Raw genomic sequence first — 18,072 nt, forward strand, 5'->3', positions numbered from 1 at the left:
GGTGTTTACAGGCAGGAGTGCTGGGTGGGCCACAATACAAATGCGATTTCTTCCCGGCAGCTGCTGGCATGACTCTTTTAGGACCAATTGCAGCCTCTGTGTGGCTTGAGCAAAGAGGCTTGAGAAATGCTCCTTTAAACTGTCCAGATGTTAAAGTATGGGGTGGGGGTGATGTGATGGGGTGAGATCCTCCAAAAAAAGAGAAACGGTTGGGCTGGGGGAGGCGAGATGATGAGTGTTGGGGTAGAAAATGCTCCTACCAAGGGAGCTGAAGAAATTCCATGTCTTTAGCCGCTTGATACCAACAGTACTGAGCGCTGGGGGAAGACAAACAGTCAGCAGCTCTTAGCGTGCATTGCCCAAGGTGGGTAAACAGGCTTCTGCTGAAGGTCTGCACATCTGCCCCCCCCAAAAACCCAATGTCCATTTAGCTGCTTTGCCTGTTTTACAGCACGCAGCTCTTTAAAGCTCAGATCACCTGCTGGTGGCCAAAATATATTGCTTACCTTGGCAGCTGTGCTTAATTCAGGGTATGGATCCAAATGCTTACGGGAAAGGAAGCATGACATGCGCCCGCGGTGCTCCCCAGCCCCTGGTGCCTCTGCTGCTAACCCCAGTTCATGGCCCTCTTTTAAGGCAGCACAAGTCTTCTCCCCCCTCTTGTAAAAGCCATTGAACTCAAACAGCTTTTTTTAACGGTAGGAAGAAAAATAGCGTTATCACTTGTAAAGAAGGAAAACTCAAACTTCTCTCTTATTCTTTTAAGGTATTAAAAGTGCCCCGCAATTGCATGGCTTGTGGGAGCTGCTTTGCAGGATTATTTTTTTTAATTTCTTTTTTTTTTGATGAAGGTAGGACTTGTCTGTCGTTTTGCCTCATAGCTGATCTTAGTCTGAGCAGAAGCAATTGCCACCATGTGTTTTGTGACTGCAGTTTTGAACTCTATAAGCACCATCTGCAGGGGCAGACCCAGGGTCCAGCTGTACTTGCAGAAACATCCTGGGCTCAGGCTCTCGGCTTCTGTCTCCTTCAAAATTCACTCGTTCTTTAGGTCTCTCCAATATCGGCTTCAAGCAAAATTGCACTTGGTGTCACAGCCTTGCAGCTTTTCAGCTAATCAGCTGAAAGAGCACCTAGGGAAGTCATTTTGTGCCAAGCAGGTCAAACTCCAACGACGCGGCACAAACCACTGCATTTCACAAAGACTCATTGCTCTCTCCTCCCTGTGTGCGTATCCAACTGCTCGCAGTTTAAAACCCAGAACTTACAGCTCCAACTTACATTTACTTGATGAATAGTGACGGTGGGTGGAGAAATTGCCCTCCCTCCGCCCCTCATCCCAGTTGCTGCCCTTGGAGCCCAGCATCTCGGCTGAGGCATCCCACTGGGAGCGCCTGGAGCAAGCACGCGTTCCCTCCTGCCAACCCAGCTACCAGGCTGGCAGCACCCGAGAGCAGCAGGAGGGAATGCCTTCAACAGCCTCAGCAAATCTTTACACAGCTGATCTGTCAGGGCTGTCTTCTGCCCGCACTTCTTGGTGTGACTGATCTTTTCTTGTTAGGGCTCAGGGCTGGGACATAAGATCAGCGTCGTGGTTGTGGTGGTCCGGACAGATGGAGGTCCTGGTTACTAAATGTTGCCGGCTTAAAAACAGATTTTGACACAGAACTGTAGATCCTTATGATCATAGATGTAGATCATAGTCATATGATCTATCCTATGTAGATCATAGTCAATGTAGATCTATCATATGTAGATCATAGTCAACGAGACTATGTCATGGGTAAAATCCTCCAGGGACACCTGGGAATACCCGAATCCCCCCAGCAGCAGCCCCAAGGAGCTGCCTTCAAGCCAGTCAAGTTTGCTCATGCAAACCATCTGCAGTCAAACACGCTGCAGCCGAAACTGGTTTGGGGGCAGAGAGGAGGAGTGAGCCGCCCCTCGTGCTGCCAGCAGCCCTCAAGGGCAGAGTTTGGGAAATCGGGACCCTTCCCATCATCCGGTTTGGAAAATTTCCTTTGCCAACGTTAAGGCAAATGAAATGATGCTTCTCAAGCAAAGCCATTTTTGCAAAAGTGAGAGGAAGGGCCGGGCCAGAGAAACCGCAAGGAAATACAACGAAGCCAGAAACATGCTTGTTTTGGAAGGGGCGAGGGGGAGAAAAGTACATATAAACACCCAAGTTAAACACTTTAAGCTGTTTGTGAATTCAGTAGTTTGCACAGCACTTGGAGGTTACTCTGAGTCCCGAAATCAGTCAGGGCCGGTCGGGAGGCAGAGATGCCGTCGGGACTGGAGGCGTGGGAAGGGGAGGGCAGCGCAGGTGCGGGAGAGGCTGGCTGCGGCGGGATGCTGCTGCCTTCCACAGCCACCGACGCGGAGCGTGCGGCAGCAACGCCGGCTGAGCTGGGGCTGTAGGTACTCAGACTCCTCAGGGTCAGTCTGGGCTGCAGGGTTCGGTTTCCGTTGCGCTATTGATCATAAGAAATCTAAAATTTGTGGTATTTTTTTTTTTTTTTTTTTTTTTTTTTGCCGTTGTCTGAGCTGGAAGAAGAATGAGATCCTGAAACTAGAGGAAAAAGTGACGTTCATATTAAAAGCTTTGCCTATTTGTGCAGGAAAATGTTTCTGCTTCAATATGGATTACAAGAGTTTTTACTGAGGGTTGAGCGCTGCTGTGAAGGGGGAAAGGGAGGTGCATTTATACCGATTTGATCTGTAAGCGCTGATTGTCATGTGTAAATTATGGCAAGCAAGAGATTTAGCACCACAGTGGTATTTAGCGATCCCAATCCTCACTCTACGCTGCAAATTGTTGGGCTCCAAGCCTTAAAACTTATGCCTGCTTCAAAAGCAGAGACTTTAAAGGTGTCTTTATTTTATTTTATTTTATTTCAAACCTTGCGACCCTGCCCTTTGAAGCAGGCCTCTGCGAACAGAGGCGCTGGAAACTCTTTTGCTGGGAAATGTCTAATCAATCACTCGGTTCTGTTATCTGGGGCTTTGAGGGGAGGGGGTGTGTGAAATGATGATTTCACAAAAGCCTTAAATAAAAATCACGGCAACCGATACGAGTTACCTCTGTCAGCCAGGGCCTGTTCTCTCAGCCGCTCGCAACCTGGTGCCTGACTTTGTAGAGCCCCACAACAAAACTCCCTCATCTCACCTCATCTCATCTCAGCAGGATGCTCTGAGGTTTGTTTTATAAAACTCACCAACCCTCTCACACCCCATTATGCTTCTGCTACAAATAAATGAGCATTGCGAATACCGTTGCCGTGCTCTTCAGCAGCACAGCCCCGACACAGGCAATTATTTGACGAGGTCCACCTAAAAACTGTGATGCTGTCCCTAACTGGAAGCATTTCCAAATTTCAGCTGCTAGCAAACCTCCTGGTTTTAAGAAAAAGATCTTTTTCGTATATACTAAGGTCAGTAGTAGTAGCTGAACGTGAGCTGCAAGAATTGGTGTAATGAGTCAGGTTTCACTTTCAGTGGGTTGGGACTTCTTCAACTAGATCAGGTCCAATTAAGATCTCGCTCTGCACTAAGAAATTAACTGCTTTTAAATCCAGGGATTTACACGGGTGTAAAAATATTGCAGGAAGACCAGAAATGGGGAATCTTGATTTTTTTTCTGAGAGCTAGTCTCAATTCCTTTATTTCAGTTACAACAAAAGTCTTTTGGAAGCCTGTTTTTTATGGTGCGTGTTGCTCTCAGACTTTGACGTTTGAATGAGAAAATATGATGTGTTGCAGTGTTTCAAATTATTTATATTTCATCCACTACAAAAGTGAGATTGTTTCCTTAGACGTTCAGCAATCTCACGTGAGGAACAAAGCTGATTTATAACATGCTGGTTATTATCTTACGTGATTTTGGACCTTTATATATCTTAAAGATTTAGGGATATATATTTAAAAAAAAAAAAAGATCGAAGAACACCTCTTACAAGGATCATTTATTCAGAACCCCCCAGGTATGTAATTCATTTAGCACCAAGTATATATAAAACCGATGTCTGTGTATAGAGTGAGCCTATTTTCCTAGACTGTCACATAAGCAGGGACAGAGATTCATTATTTGTCTTGCTGACTTAAAGTGTTCCTGAATAAGGACTCAAAGCATAAAATCATAAAGCAGAACAGCTCAGGGGGGGGGAATATTTTGTTGTGATTTTATTTTCGATGATGTTTGTTGCCAGCAGTAATAAGGGGGATGTCTTTAGCACAAACCATTTGCTGTTATTCCCCGTTAATAATGAACAACGCGTTCCTGCGCTTTGCATAAAGACGAGTCGGGATTTGTACCGCCCGAGCAGGCACTCGGGCTGGAGGACCATGACTTTCCTTTTTACCTTATAGGCTGCTCCTATTTTTTTCCATCACCTGCAGGACCCCAAACACCAGACAAGACCACCAGATTTTTCTTTTGTCATTTTTTTTTCCTGATGCTTTTCCCGCGTTCAGGCTGTGTCTTTCATCAGGGCGCAAACCTGAGCTCTTCCAAACTTCACATGCATCTCTGGCAAATCTTTCTTCATCAGTAATGAACTACGGTGTTGAAATTCACTTCTGCCAACGAGTTGCCGAAGTCCAGATGTAACTTTTTTAGTACAACTTATTTCCCGCATAAAGAAGGCCTCATACACCACCCCCTCCCCATCACCAAACCTCCCAATTTCTGGACAGATTTAATGACATGATAACTTAAAACCGTACAGTGCCCACCAGTCAAAAGCAGGCTCTGGTATCCCCTTCTTGACTTCCCTAGGAAAAAATTAGTCTTTTAAACTTATAGGTTTTATTACCCCATTCTTCATAATGGCATCTGAGCATCTTGTATAGTAGATTAATTTAGTCTCAGTACTTTTTTGAGTTTGGGATGACTCAGTGCTTGGAGGGACCAAAAGAGAAAATGGTCCAAAGCCCCTGCAAAGCTTCAAGTCCTGCATTCAGTCCCAAACCCACCTCACCCAACGGTGTTTGCTTGAGAAGGGCAAATATCTTGTCCTTGGTGGTTTTTTACTTCTACCTGGGAAAACTGGCCAGAATAAGCTATTGAAGAAAAATCCTTCATCTCGACTCAGTTTAGACTTGGCTGGGGGAGCGGGAAAGGGGTGTGTTACTCCAGAATAACGCACTTGACCAAAACCGCTGTCTTCGTTTAAAATACCTTTTCTACAGAGGAGCGTCTGCACAGGGGAGCTGCCGTGGATGTCCTCGTTCAGGACAGCTCAGCATGGGGACAAGCTCTCCAGCGTTGACACGAGCTCTGTGGCCAACAAAAGTGACATTTGAGTGTGCAGGCTGCAGGGATCGATACATTTCTCCCATAATGAGTTTTGTCAGTTCTGCGTTTTTTGTTAAAGGTCTTGTGTGTGGCTGGCAGGTGGAGCCAGGTACAGACTGAAGACATTTTGATGGGGGGGAGTAAAAGGATGAAAATAGGAGAGTAACGGGGAGAAAACATCCCCAATCTCAAATTCTTGGGTGCAGTTAATACAGCTTCAGGCTGGGTTTGGGGATTTTGGGGTTGGTTGGTTGTTTTTGGTTTTTTCCTCCTATAGAAGGAAAAATATGGATGTTTTGTTACAAGATACTTTTCAGAAAACTTCAATATCTCATTTTTAAAAGATATTTTATTGTTCCCAGATCTGTTTCAATTCCACACATACACAAAGAGAAGCCACTAGGAACAGGAGTTTTCTCCTGGTGAGGAAATGTGTGGTTTTCTCCTCTTTGCATCTTGCCTCAGGACAGAACTATGTGTCTGGATACAAAATTAGTTACCAGTTAAATAGGGAAACTTAAAGCCTTTTACAAAAGTTGAGAAGCCAAAGCTGATAATATTAAAGCTCAGGGCCAAATTTCCCCTATATGCCACGCTGTTCAGTGGTGTACAATAAATTGCACCACTCTTGTGCTATATGACTTTATGGGAACCTGAGGTTTTTGAGGTCAGTGTTGGGAAGGGGCAGATGGGAACCACGTTGTGGCTGGAGCAATACAGCTCTGCTCCGGGATAACAGTGTTCCCGTTCCCGACTGGTAAATGTGCAAATAGTTTTGCATCAGATTGAATGGCAGCAGCTGAATAAAGATTGTCTGCTCTCCAGATTAGTCTGGGTTGGGCAGAGACCTACATCACCTGACCTCTAAGCCATGCAGAGGATGGAGAAACCTGGTTTTCTTACAGCCAGCAGCAGTTAAAGCTAAGGGGAACCACTGGTCCCCTCTGTGAGGTGGGATCCTGGCAGGACACAGCCCCTGCAAGCCTGAGGGGTCTGCACACTTGGGGAGAAAAAATGAGACTTCCATGGTGAAAACTTAAGTGAGAGGTAAAAGCCATCGGAGAGTTTTTGGGAACTGAGGTAGTGATGCCAGAATTGCGAAGGCAGAAAGAACGGGAACCCCGGCAGGGCCCGGCACGGGGCACGGCGTGGAGACCTCACAGCCTGGGGCTGCAGAATGGGGGTAGCCAGGAGACAACAAGTCTTTTGGTACGCAGAGAGTCACCGATGTGTCCCTGAGGCGCCATACAGAAGGAAACCACCCGCCCCAGGAGGCACCAGCCCCAGGCACTGCGCGGAGGCATCCATCCCCCTGCGCTGGGCGAATGCTGCAGGCTGAGCCCCAGGCTCTCGGCAGGGGCAAACCCAGGCGAGCCTCACCCTGTAGAGAGATTTTCCTCTCACCTATTGTTTTCCTGCACCTTTCCTCGGCTCCCATCTCCTTTCTCCACCACTCCCAACTCTTCAATGGTTTCTGATGCACAAAATCAGGGGGAGGCCTCCCCTTTCTTTCGGGATGGACCCTACGTTATCCTCCCAGCTGCATTGACAGCAGCTCAAGCCCCTACCCTTCCACAAAGCAGGAGCTCAAACTTTGCTCTCATCCTCCTCCCAGCTGCGGCTGTTCCTGAGGCCCTTCAGCCACCCAGAGACATAAAAGATGCATTTGCAGATTTTGAAAATTAAAGCCATCTATACAGCCAGTGGGAAGGGATCAGCTTATTTGGTTGCTTAATGAAATATAAAGATTATTTTAACCAGTGTAAGCACTATTCGACAGCTTGTGAAACACAGCGGTGGCTTGATGAATGGCTTTCTCCATTAAAAAAAAAATTGCTGCATGATGTCTTTTAAATATTTAATTTATTGGGGTTGGAGTGTGTTCGGAGCTGACAGTTAAACAGGAGCTGCTTGTGGTCTCAGTTAACTTTGCTTATTAGGCTGAACGGTCTTGCTCAGTAAATGCAAGATATCTCCTTTTCCTTCAGTTTTTATACCGAATCTGGGATGATACATTTGCTGCACAAGTGAGTAGGAAGGTCTGTGTGTTGTCCACACCGCAGCGCACCAGGCAGTTATCACTAGAGCTGTGATGGGTATTGACTCCCGTCCTGAGTCCACCATTATTAAGTCCCCTGCTTTTTATTTTCCTTATTTTTTTATTTGATGCACTTTCTTCTAGGCCACCCAGAAGAGTTTGTTCAGACACACACATACACACAAAACCATCTTTTAACGGTCAAATAAACCGAAATCTTCCTGGAGCAAGTGTTTCAGTGGAAACACCGGGCTCCAGACACAACATCATTGGTGGTGTCCTCGGAAGGCTGTATAACATGGGAAAATTCGCCTCCTCTCCCCCTGCATTTTTCCCTTCGTGTGCCAGTTTGGTACACAACCAACATCGTGTAAGGGGGATTAGAAAAGGAACAGGCGCTTCTGTGAGTTGGAAGTCAAAGACACGCGGCCTCCCATGTCTCTCCTGGCAAGGCTGAGCCCCGGTGTGGATTCTCCGGCGACTATTAAGGACGGAGGTCTGGCAGCAGCCCAGGGCAGTTAATAGGTTCTGTGTTCTCAAATGGTTTTCACAAAACATGCAGGATTGTAATATGTTTTGAGACCTCCACCCTGCTGGCCAAAGCTGGTGGAACTGGCCAGCCCGTTCGCAAGCTGTGGGGTGGGAAGGGAGGAGGCAAAATGAAGTTGCAAACCTCTATTTTGCTGCCTGCGTTGGCCAGAACAGCCAGTTCTGCTCCTGGACTGTGAAAGCGAAGCAGCGAACGGCTGCAGAGGTCTCGCTGGTGGTGGGGACTGGCTGAGCACTGCAGCATGCTGAGCCGGCTTGGTGCGCACCGAACACTGCTGTGCCGCAGGGTTGGGTGGAATGATGTTCTTCAGAAATGCACCGTGCAAAGGCTGGGGTGAGGCTGCACCACAGATGCTGCCGGAACCGTCCAGGGCAGTGTCTGGTTGAGGGACCTGCAGGTCTTCACCAGGTCATGGGAGATGTCCTCTGTGGCCACGTCAAAAGCGTGTGTCAATGGGACTTGCTCCCGTCCCTTAGCATGTTCCACCAGCAGCAGAGCTGTGCAGCCCAGCAAAGCAATGTCCCCGCTGTAAAGTCACTGTGAACCCTTTGTGGGGAAAATCCAAATGCCAAAAATCTATTGGCATGTGAAGTCCCTCACCTTGATCAGGGAACCAGCAAACAATTTTGGCATTGCTTATGACTTCCCTAAGCTTGATCAGAGCAGAGCTATGGTATTCTTGTGTTTAAGTCAGCACCTGAACAAAAAATATCCATTTTCACAGTGGTTCAGCTTAGAGTAGCATTGGCTTTCCCTCCTGTTAGAGTGAATAAAACCTTAATAAGGTATCGATTAAGGTTATTATTTTTTCTGGGGTTGTTTTTGCTTTTCTAAAAACTAGGGTAAAATTTGAAATGAAACATTTTGAAATTGAATTCCAAAGTAATTGCCTGGATACCATAAAACAAAGTAGATCTGATATTCCCCTGTTTTCAAGAACCAGCTACAAATTATGTCTCAGGCACCCTTAAATGCATTTTTCAATAAATCAGCTATTCATACAAAAATTTTATCTCTGTACTTTGAAATAGGAGGTAATGGGGTTTTTTCTTACACTCTTCTATAGGATGTGATAGGAAAAGATGTGACCAGTAACATTCTCCATGGGCCATAAGGATGCAGCTGGCATTGCTCAGTGCAAGGTGGGATGTGGGTCCCTTCCAACTCGAGAGATTCTATGATTCTATGTAGGCGCATTGATCTTTTTTGGAGTCTAAAACTAAAAAATTGGGGAGTAAATCCAGGGTGGGAGAACAGGGAGACACAAAGCAGATGAAGGGTGCACCAGGGGGTGTATCAGATCTTCATGGCGTGACTACACCTGGATCTGTCTCCCTCCACCAGCACTCTTGGCATTGACATGATGCAGTGGCAGAACAGAAGGGACTTGGGGAAACAGGAATGAGGCCGAGTGCCAAATTCCCAAATTACCGGTTTGTAATTACTGCAGCCTCTTTGAGAAGACAGTCCCAAAAGCAGCACTCACACTCATGACACAAAATCCCTCAGTCAAAAAAAGCCATCCCAGAGCAACGAGGACGATCCCTGAGCTGGCAGAGTGTTTGATCAAACTCCAGCTGCGTGGATTCCCTCCTCCGTGCCTGGGCGCCGTGATGGAGAGGTGATGGCAAGGATAAAGCCACAACATGCCCCAGGTCACTGCCAGCCCCTATAGTACAAAATTCAGCTGCTTTTCCCAGGAACTACAGTTTGGTCTCTGGATGTTAAACAAGGTGACTCTATGTTTGTGCTTCCTACATCAAGGCAGTTTGGGAGAGAATGGGAATTCAGAGCATGAGGGGTAGGGAGACCAATTCATTTCCATTCCCCCCTCTTCACCGAGAGTCTGTCCTGCATGGTATAAATCATCTACAGGCAAAAATGAAGGTCTTTCCTCAGTACAGAAACAACAGCAGATAATTTTTCATCCAAATTTTTGCTGTTCAGTGCATCCGGTTTCTCCTAAAATCATGGAAGTCGAACCACCTCCCAGTGATCAAACTGTTTTCTAAGAGGTTACCTAGATAACCTGTCCGCTTTCCCTAAGTTAGTCCAGCTGGACCTCATTATTTGATTGTCCATTCATTGCACTGACTTGCCAGATGGTCACTTCCTGATGTAAATGGTGTTTTAAAAAATTCTCTTTCGTGGCAAATGTTTCACCACTTCCTTTCCTATGTCTTACAAACTACAGAAACGGCGTCCTGGAGGCCCTTGGCCATTTATATCAGGGACGACTGAAGCATCACTCAGCTTTTGGGATCAATATTAGCTCAGTGTTACAGATGGTCTGTAAGGAAAAACAGCTTGAAGTTTCACACGGAGCCCACAGAAGAAAAAAAGCCATTATTTTTTTGAAATAATTTCCTTGCTATTGAGCTATGAAATGTCACTATTTATTGCAAACCTTAATTCCCTCTTTAGCCATAACATTTTTGGTTGTATTGCGCTACAAATTTATTTTCTTTTACACCACGTGCTTTTTTTTTTTCTTCTATATCATTTTTGTTTTGTTAAGAAAAACCTTGAGAAAAATTAATGGAAACAAATTATGCAAGAGTGGGTTCAGATAAGAAAGATTATTTGACTTTATAGCAACGGGATTACAGAACAGCCCACTGTAGGCAATGATGGGGTCAAAATCCCACCTAGTCCTGGGATAGAGCTAGGCTGGTTCACTAAAAGTCACAATAATATGATACATTTTATTATGGTATGTAAAAAAAACCCAACTTTCCCAACTTTTGTTCAGCGTATCATGAGTGGGATATAGTCTTTCAGCTTGGAAGCCAGACTGGTGTCGCTGGTGCATTAGGTCTAGAGGAGGTATTTTGATTCCTGTCCCCAGAACCCGTTGGAGGTTGGAAGTGAGCCTTGCATGCGGCAGTTTAAGTTTGAGCTCAGCATTTCCAAAGCTGTGCTGAGACACCGGGACGCTGGAATAGCACGTTCCTAAGCACATCTCTCCTCCGGCTGCTGTTTTTCAGGTTCATGTCACCATGCAGCACTACGGAGTGAATGGTTACTCCCTCCACGCCATGAATTCACTGAGCGCCATGTACAACCTCCACCAGCAGGCAGCTCAGCAAGCCCAGCACGCCCCCGACTACCGGCCCTCGGTGCATGCCCTCACCCTGGCAGAGAGACTGGCTGGTAAGAACAACTCACGGCTTTTGCCATTCCCTGGGAAAAAAAAGACAAAAAAAACCAACCCGTTGCTTTCAACGAGTGAAACTCTTCTTTGGGAGGTGGAGTGTGGCATATCCAACTGGCATGGTGTGCTACTGAATGCTAGCCATGTGGCCAAGCTCGGCGGGTGACCCATGCCCTCCGGTGTTCACTGCCAGCAGACCGTTGCACCTTGCTGCAGACCGGCCTCGGACATCGGCTGGGGAGCTGGGGGTGAGAAGGGATGCAGCCCCTCTATACGGGACTGAAAAGGGAGAATTAAAAATACTCTGAAATATGTTTCAACAAATGAACAAAATACGGCAGAAAAATTTTACTTTCTTGTTAGTAAATAACAGCGCAATGAATATGAGCACACAGTGAATTGGATTCCCCCAACCAAGGGGCCCAGGACTTGCAGCCCCTAACAGCCATCTCCCGCCATCCCAGGCCACAGCTTGTTCTTCTGCGTTGCCCCTTCTTGCAACTCTTTTCCATTTCTTGTCCAACTAAATGCTTTCTCTCTCTGGAAAACAATATTCATTTGGATCTTCTTTGGGTCTCACTTTGGCCTATTTCTTCCTGGGGGTCCTAGACCTTGGCTTGGGTGATGCTTTCTTACAGGTCCTGCTGGCTTGATCTCTGCTGCTTTTGTCTTTTGCCTTCCCGAAAAGAGCTTTTTTAGGCTCAAAGAAAGTCACATATGACTTTACCCAGAGAGTGTTATTTACACAGCATTGTTGATGGTGGGACAGGAGCCACTGCTCCAGAGCACCTGATCTGGTTTTCTACGTTCAGCCATGAGTGTAACAGCACTGCATCAATACTGTCATTAGAAGGAAGTGCAAAGCCCAGATAGTATTTTATGATGTGGTAGGGGAAATTGTTCAAAAATGATTGATGGAAACCTGAGAATATTTGGTATGGTAGGGCAAATATATCTGCTCTACATATCAGCCTACCACAAAACGCCCAGATCTGGCTGAGATCATCAAATGCAATGCAAATGGTCAAAGGGGCAATATCACCGTTTTGGTCAGGCCTTGGATGCCACATGGTAGAGCAGACCTGACCACCAGTATACCGCAGCTAAAGCAAAAAGTTACTGTAGATGTGATTCTAGAGACCTCCCCAGAACGAAACAACCTTCCCTGACTGTCTGAAAATCACACATCTGCTTTAAGACAGCATTCTAGTGATATTAAATGAAAAAGAAATAGGGAGTGACTCCTTCCAGCCTACAGCAGGTGGAAAAAAATATCTAAACAGACAACTTCAGTGGGATAACTTTAAAATAAGGATGCAGAAGTTTCAGGACGGTCCTCCTAGGTGGGTAGTCCACGAAGGCATGGTGGTAAAGGTCTCAAATCAGTGAGCCACATCTGATTCTCAAATCTTCATGCCAGCAATATTCCCTTACCCAGCTGCTAGGAATGACCTCCTTAACATGGTTCCTCAGACCACTCACTGTGGCCTGAGGGATCTCTGGGGGGCTGTAGGGCAGAGCTCAGAGTTGCTGTCCTCATCAAAAGGGAATCGAGGAGACTTGGACTCTAATCCTGAATCTACTGCCAGGCTGCAGAGTGATGGCAGGCAGGCACTTTCTTTGTCTTCGTTGTCCATCCCCTCCTTCCTTCATCCTTTCAGCATGTAGGTGGCCAGAGGGGAGCAGATGGTCCTGAACTCTGCAATGTGCCTTGCAGACCCTGGATTTCAAGGTGCCCCTTTCCTAGATGCAAGGACCTCCTGAAAGATTTTTGTGATCACCTGTATTTTTTAGAGTAGAGCACGGAGGATTTAATGTCTTTGACCCTAACTAGGGTAAAAGCAGAGGGAGATAAAAAAAATAGAATAATAAAAGCTGTTCTCATATTCTTGACCGGGAGATTCAATTGGTTTTCTGACCTCTTATCTTTAAAATTAATAACCCACCTGGAAGACTTTCCAAATTAAATCCCACGATCTCCTTGTCCGCTTATCATTGGCGGGGTAGGCATTACATAGCTACGAGCTGGTTCCTTTGCAGTTGCTTCACATTCTGTTACTTCTGAATATCTTTCAGTGCACGGTTATAGATCTCATTTGCCTTCCAGGGACAGTCAGAATAAAGCAGCACAAAAGCAAATGACCTTAAGTCAGAAAACAGAGGTTTCTGATTGTAACTGCAGAGCCTCACCTGCAATTTATATTCTCCTTCTTGCACAAAGCCTGAAAACATAGTTAAAACATTAAAATAATTGCTGGTTTGCTCTCGTCGGAGTGGCCGAACTTAATGCATGAGCTGCCGCCTCCGGGGAGCTGGTAGGTCTAACCTCTACTCTAGAAATTCGGGAATATTCCAGCCCGCAGTCAGGGTGTTTAACCAGTGTCTTTCTCCTGATTCCTTGTACTTGAAACACAAATGTTGTCTTTGTGAAATGTTTCAGGGTAGCTTCCATTTTTTTTTCTCCTGGAACATCCCTTCTGGCCTGGCTGCACTGTGAGCCGTGTCTCAACGCTTCAAGGATGGTCTCTTTGCCTCCAAAGCAGGAGCTAGTGATTTAGCTCCCTGAAGAGCTCTGATACCTCAAATACAAAAGTCTTTTGTACGCAACCATCACTATATTGTATTTGGCCGAAGACCTTTAGCCCGATCACGTCTTCTCCAGATTGCCAAAACCACACTCCTTTGGCAACGCCCAGAAAAGCGCTGCGAATGCTGACCTAGAATGAAACAGCTGGAAGTTTGGAAGAGGAATGTTTCGGCGGTGCAAAGCTGATTTGCTAGGCTCATTAGCCAGCATATTTGGAACCTGGCTCTGTGGTTCTGGGGCTGGCCTGACAGCAGGTTTTGTTTTATTGTTTACGTTCATGCCACGATGCTCGTGACAAATGCACAAACAAACAGCAGCAAGAGCCTTCGTCTGGCTCCGCGCACCGATAGTGCCAACTTTTCTCCCCGCTAGGTTGTTTTCTAGTGTGTTCATTCCTCCCTTCTACTGGAAGTCACATTCTTAACCGAATTAAAAATGATACCAGACACTGCTCTTCCTGCATTTCCTCTTTGAGAGCAAACCTCTCGCCAGACTGTTTCATTCCAACGCTGTAGCACAGCATGTCCCAACTTGCATAATAAAGGGTGTTTTTTGTTTGTTTTGGGGTTCTTTTTTTTTTCATTTTAAAGTAACTTATTTTCATTGATTTAAGATCTTTCTATTCCCACTAACTGTTGTGCAATAATAACACTTCTGGTAAAATAATAAGCCCTTTACTGTGAGCCTCAGATTTTCCCCAGTCTGAATTTCTTCTTTTGCAAGCACAGTTTGTAAAGTCAGACCATCTGAGTAGCTCCTCTACTGAGCAGAGCTCAGCACATGAGTTCTGGGCTTGCAATCAGTGGGGCTGGGCTTGGTTCCTGGCTGGTGTTTCCACCCCAGATGCTGGAGAGTGTCCGCGCTCCGTAAAGCACGTGCTTTCAAACTAAACACACATAAGCACGTGAGCTTAAGTGCTTTTCTGACCTGGAGCCCAGAACAGCTCTCCAATATCATGCGTTGAAGACTACAGTGAGCTACATACGAGACACTAAAGAAGAGTCAGCTCAGCCTGGTTTCTGGGCAGATGTATGTCTTCTAATGCAGCTGCAACCGACACAATGAGATAGAGGGAGCTGTGTTCGAGCTGCATGGACTCTTCCCACCGATCGGCACAGCACATCATGGCACCCTTGAAGCCCGCAGAAGCTCTGCCCTTGGCTTCAAGGAGAACATGACACATAATGTTGGGGCCCTCTCCCGATTACAACGGTGAATCTCCCCACATTGTTTTTAATTGTGTTTTGTAATGAAAGAGGTTTATGCCATGGTGGGGTCTGGGCATCTGCGTGGCCTGCCCTGCTGATGTTGGAGCAGGTTGGCTTATTTCAATCAAATTTAGCATTGGAGTCTCAACGTTTTCCACAGCTGTCATAGAAAGAGGTTCCCCCTCCAGAACAGGCTTCCTAGTCAGAGGTTTTATCTCCTCAGACACCTCAATTAACCAGAAAAATGCATGTATGTGTTTTATTAGATCTAAAGCCATGAAAAAAATGTTTTGTAAGTTCACCTGGTGTTAGCAAGTGCTTCATTCAACTGTCAGCATACAAATTCCAATAATTAAATTGGCCACTTTTCTTGTCTTCCAACGGCTGTACATTTCAAGACATCATTTTGGAGGCACGTTATGGATCCCAGCACCGCAAACAAAGGCGAAGTCGCACGGCCTTCACCGCCCAACAGCTGGAGGCTCTGGAGAAGACCTTCCAGAAGACTCACTACCCAGATGTGGTGATGAGAGAGCGGCTGGCTATGTGCACAAACCTACCTGAGGCCAGAGTCCAGGTACTGATGTTTTGTGGGTTTGTGAGTGGGCATGTTTAGAAGAACATAGTGGGGTTCCCAGAGGGTTGTCAGCTCCCTTGACCTTTCAAGATTCTTCCAGTGTAATCTTGGGGCAGGAAAGTTGTCAAAAACACGAGCCAGGGGGAGAAGATAAAATCGTCTGAAGTCACACATCTGCTAAAGAAATTCTTAATCCACACACACATTTTTTAAATTTAGGATTGTCTGAAGCGTACACTGGTTTTCATTTGTTCTTTCACATTTCTTTGGGGGAAATTTTAGAAACATCAACAGAAGTTTACTTATTTATTTATTTGCAAGACTTTTCTGGCTTTCTCAGAACAGCAGAAACCCAAGTAATTCCAGCTGCTCTTTTCCACCAGTGTCAATATTTGTAACATCTCAGGCCAAGGTTTAGTTTTGGGTTTGGGGGTTTTTTTTGTTTGTTTGTTTCAACTAGCACAAGGTGCTTCATAACCTGCTGGTGGGGAGGTTCTTGCATTGCTGGGCTTTAAAAGACTAAAAAGCAAGTTCTTCAGTGTGAAGTGGATAAGTAAGAGACAAAGATAGTTCTTTTATATAAATGTCTAGACATTTTGATCTTCAAAATTTTTGTTTCCTCATCTAACTAATCAAACAACTAACAAGATTTGCAAATATATTTCTTCCAGTCCCTGTCTACAGATTTAGGTTAAAAAAAAATGGATTCTCTCCTCCTTCCCTAAATTCAGTTCCCAGATGACAGGCTATGCCTGTAATGACACTTTGAGTGCTGCCGCCACGGTTTTGGTACACTTAGAACCAAATGGTTTTAGAAAGTAACAGAGCACTGTACTGTAAGCCAATGTAATGTCATCAGTCTCAGCTATAAGACATTCTGGTTGGATGCAACTGCCTGACCAATTTAGAAATACACCCCACCCTCCCCCCCCCCAATACTGGTGGACTGGTTTAAAGAATCAACATGAAGGCTGGGTTTTTATTTCAAATATATTTGTTGTGCTATTTGTAGAAGCACTGAAAACAGGTAGAGATCTAACATCCAACGAGGCAGAATGATATTTGGGCTCAGTGGGCTTGCAGTACCTCATTACTTGGGGTTTTCCTGAAGCTCCCAGGCTGAATGATGCTGAATTTGGCACTAAGCAGGATTTTTACCAGTTTTCCCTCTTGCTGTTTGTGGCATTGAAGGTTTGGTTCAAGAACCGGAGGGCCAAATTCCGGAAGAAGCAGCGTAGCCTGCAGAAGGAGCAGCTGCAGAAGCAGAAGGACTGTGAAGGGAGCCACAGTGAGGGAAAGACAGAACCACCCATGCTGGAGACCCAGGCCACCACCCCAGACACTGAGAAGGTCCAGAGCCTCCCGAGCGAGGTAGGGACGGATCTCAACCTAACCCTGTCGGAGCAGTCAGCCAGTGAGTCTGCGCCTGAAGACCAGACCGACAGAGAGGAAGAGTTTAAGAGCACCTTGGATGAGTCTAAAGTGGACAAGAGCCCTGGCGTGGACAGCAAGGCTTTGAACTGCAAGAGAGCAAGCCCAAAAGCAGGTGAGGGGCAGCATCTTGTTGGGGGTTGGTGTCAGGACCTGGCTTACCGAGACGGGTGCTGGTGGTTGGGTATAGTCCCTTATTCTCTGTGGCTTGGGTACTTGCAGGTAGGCTGCCCAGACTCGTCTTCTTGTCCCCAGCACTAAACGGGACCCACAGAAGGCACGATGCCTATTGTAGCAGGAGCACAGAAGGAGCAAAGACCTTCTGCTCAGGTTAGAGCTTGGGGAGAACGGCGCCCAGCAGCAGCAGGAAAGTCGTAGCAAAGAGGTCAGCCCCATTTCTAGGAATTAAGATGCTAAGTATGAAACAGACATGTTTAGCCTTCCCGAGCTAACACAACCCCTCTCTTTCACCCTCCTGACGCAAGAGAGAAACCCATGCTGCAATCTGAACCCTACTGGGATGCGGATCAGCGCCTGCATCCAGCCTGTAGAAATAACCCCCATCCCCTCTGTCTCCTGCTACAGAGTCCCCTATCAGCGCGACTGTGACGCCTTCATCCAGCAGTGGCCTGGCTCAGACTCACTCCTACTCCTCCTCGCCCCTGAGCCTCTTCCGCCTGCAGGAGCAATTCCGCCAGCACATGGCGGCCACCAACAACTTGGTCCATTACTCCTCCTTCGAAATGGGGACACCGTCTGCCATGCCCTACTTGGGCATGAACGTCAACATGGCACCACTGAGCTCCCTGCACTGTCAGTCGTACTACCAGTCGCTCTCCCACGCTCAGCAGGTCTGGTCCTCACCTATCCTGCAGGCTTCCAGCTCCCTTCCAAGCCTGAACAGTAAAACGACGAGTATTGAGAACCTAAGGCTCCGGGCAAAGCAGCACGCGGCGTCCCTTGGGCTTGACACCCTACCCAACTGACTGCCAGATGAGCTACCATTGCCCATGAGAGGATGCACCAGAGGTTGGCACTAGACATGTCACTCTTTGAACCCCCACCCATCCTCATCTCTTCCCGGAGTAAGGTGCTCCCTTTCAGGGAAAACTTTGCATTTATTAACGTCTTATTAGCACCACGATTGCATCAGACATCACTACTGGCCTGGTCTTCGCTAAATATTTAAGGAGGAAAGGGGAGAGGATGTATGTTTAGACAGATGAACTGT

The 18,072-nt window shown here is 46.5% G+C and overlaps 1 protein-coding gene across 2 annotated transcripts; it reads left to right on the forward strand.

Annotated features, from left to right (window-relative positions):
- Positions 1-10,883: 10,883 nt before the first annotated feature.
- DMBX1 (diencephalon/mesencephalon homeobox 1) lies at positions 10,884-17,827 on the forward strand. 2 transcript variants are annotated; one of them, XM_009884646.1, is made up of 4 exons: positions 10,884-11,037; positions 15,232-15,410; positions 16,602-16,956; positions 17,427-17,827. In XM_009884646.1, the coding sequence occupies exons 1-4, from the start codon at positions 10,884-10,886 to the stop codon at positions 17,825-17,827; spliced, it is 1,089 nt and encodes a 362-aa protein (XP_009882948.1). The 2 variants fall into 2 exon arrangements, with proteins under 2 accessions (XP_009882948.1, XP_009882947.1); XM_009884645.1 differs by having other exon boundaries at positions 10,884-11,035; positions 15,215-15,410.
- The last annotated feature ends 245 nt before the right edge of the window (positions 17,828-18,072 follow it).

Source organism: Charadrius vociferus, unplaced genomic scaffold (genome assembly GCF_000708025.1).
Source record: "Charadrius vociferus isolate BGI_N301 unplaced genomic scaffold, ASM70802v2 scaffold163, whole genome shotgun sequence".
NCBI classification, from domain to species: Eukaryota; Metazoa; Chordata; class Aves; order Charadriiformes; family Charadriidae; genus Charadrius; species Charadrius vociferus.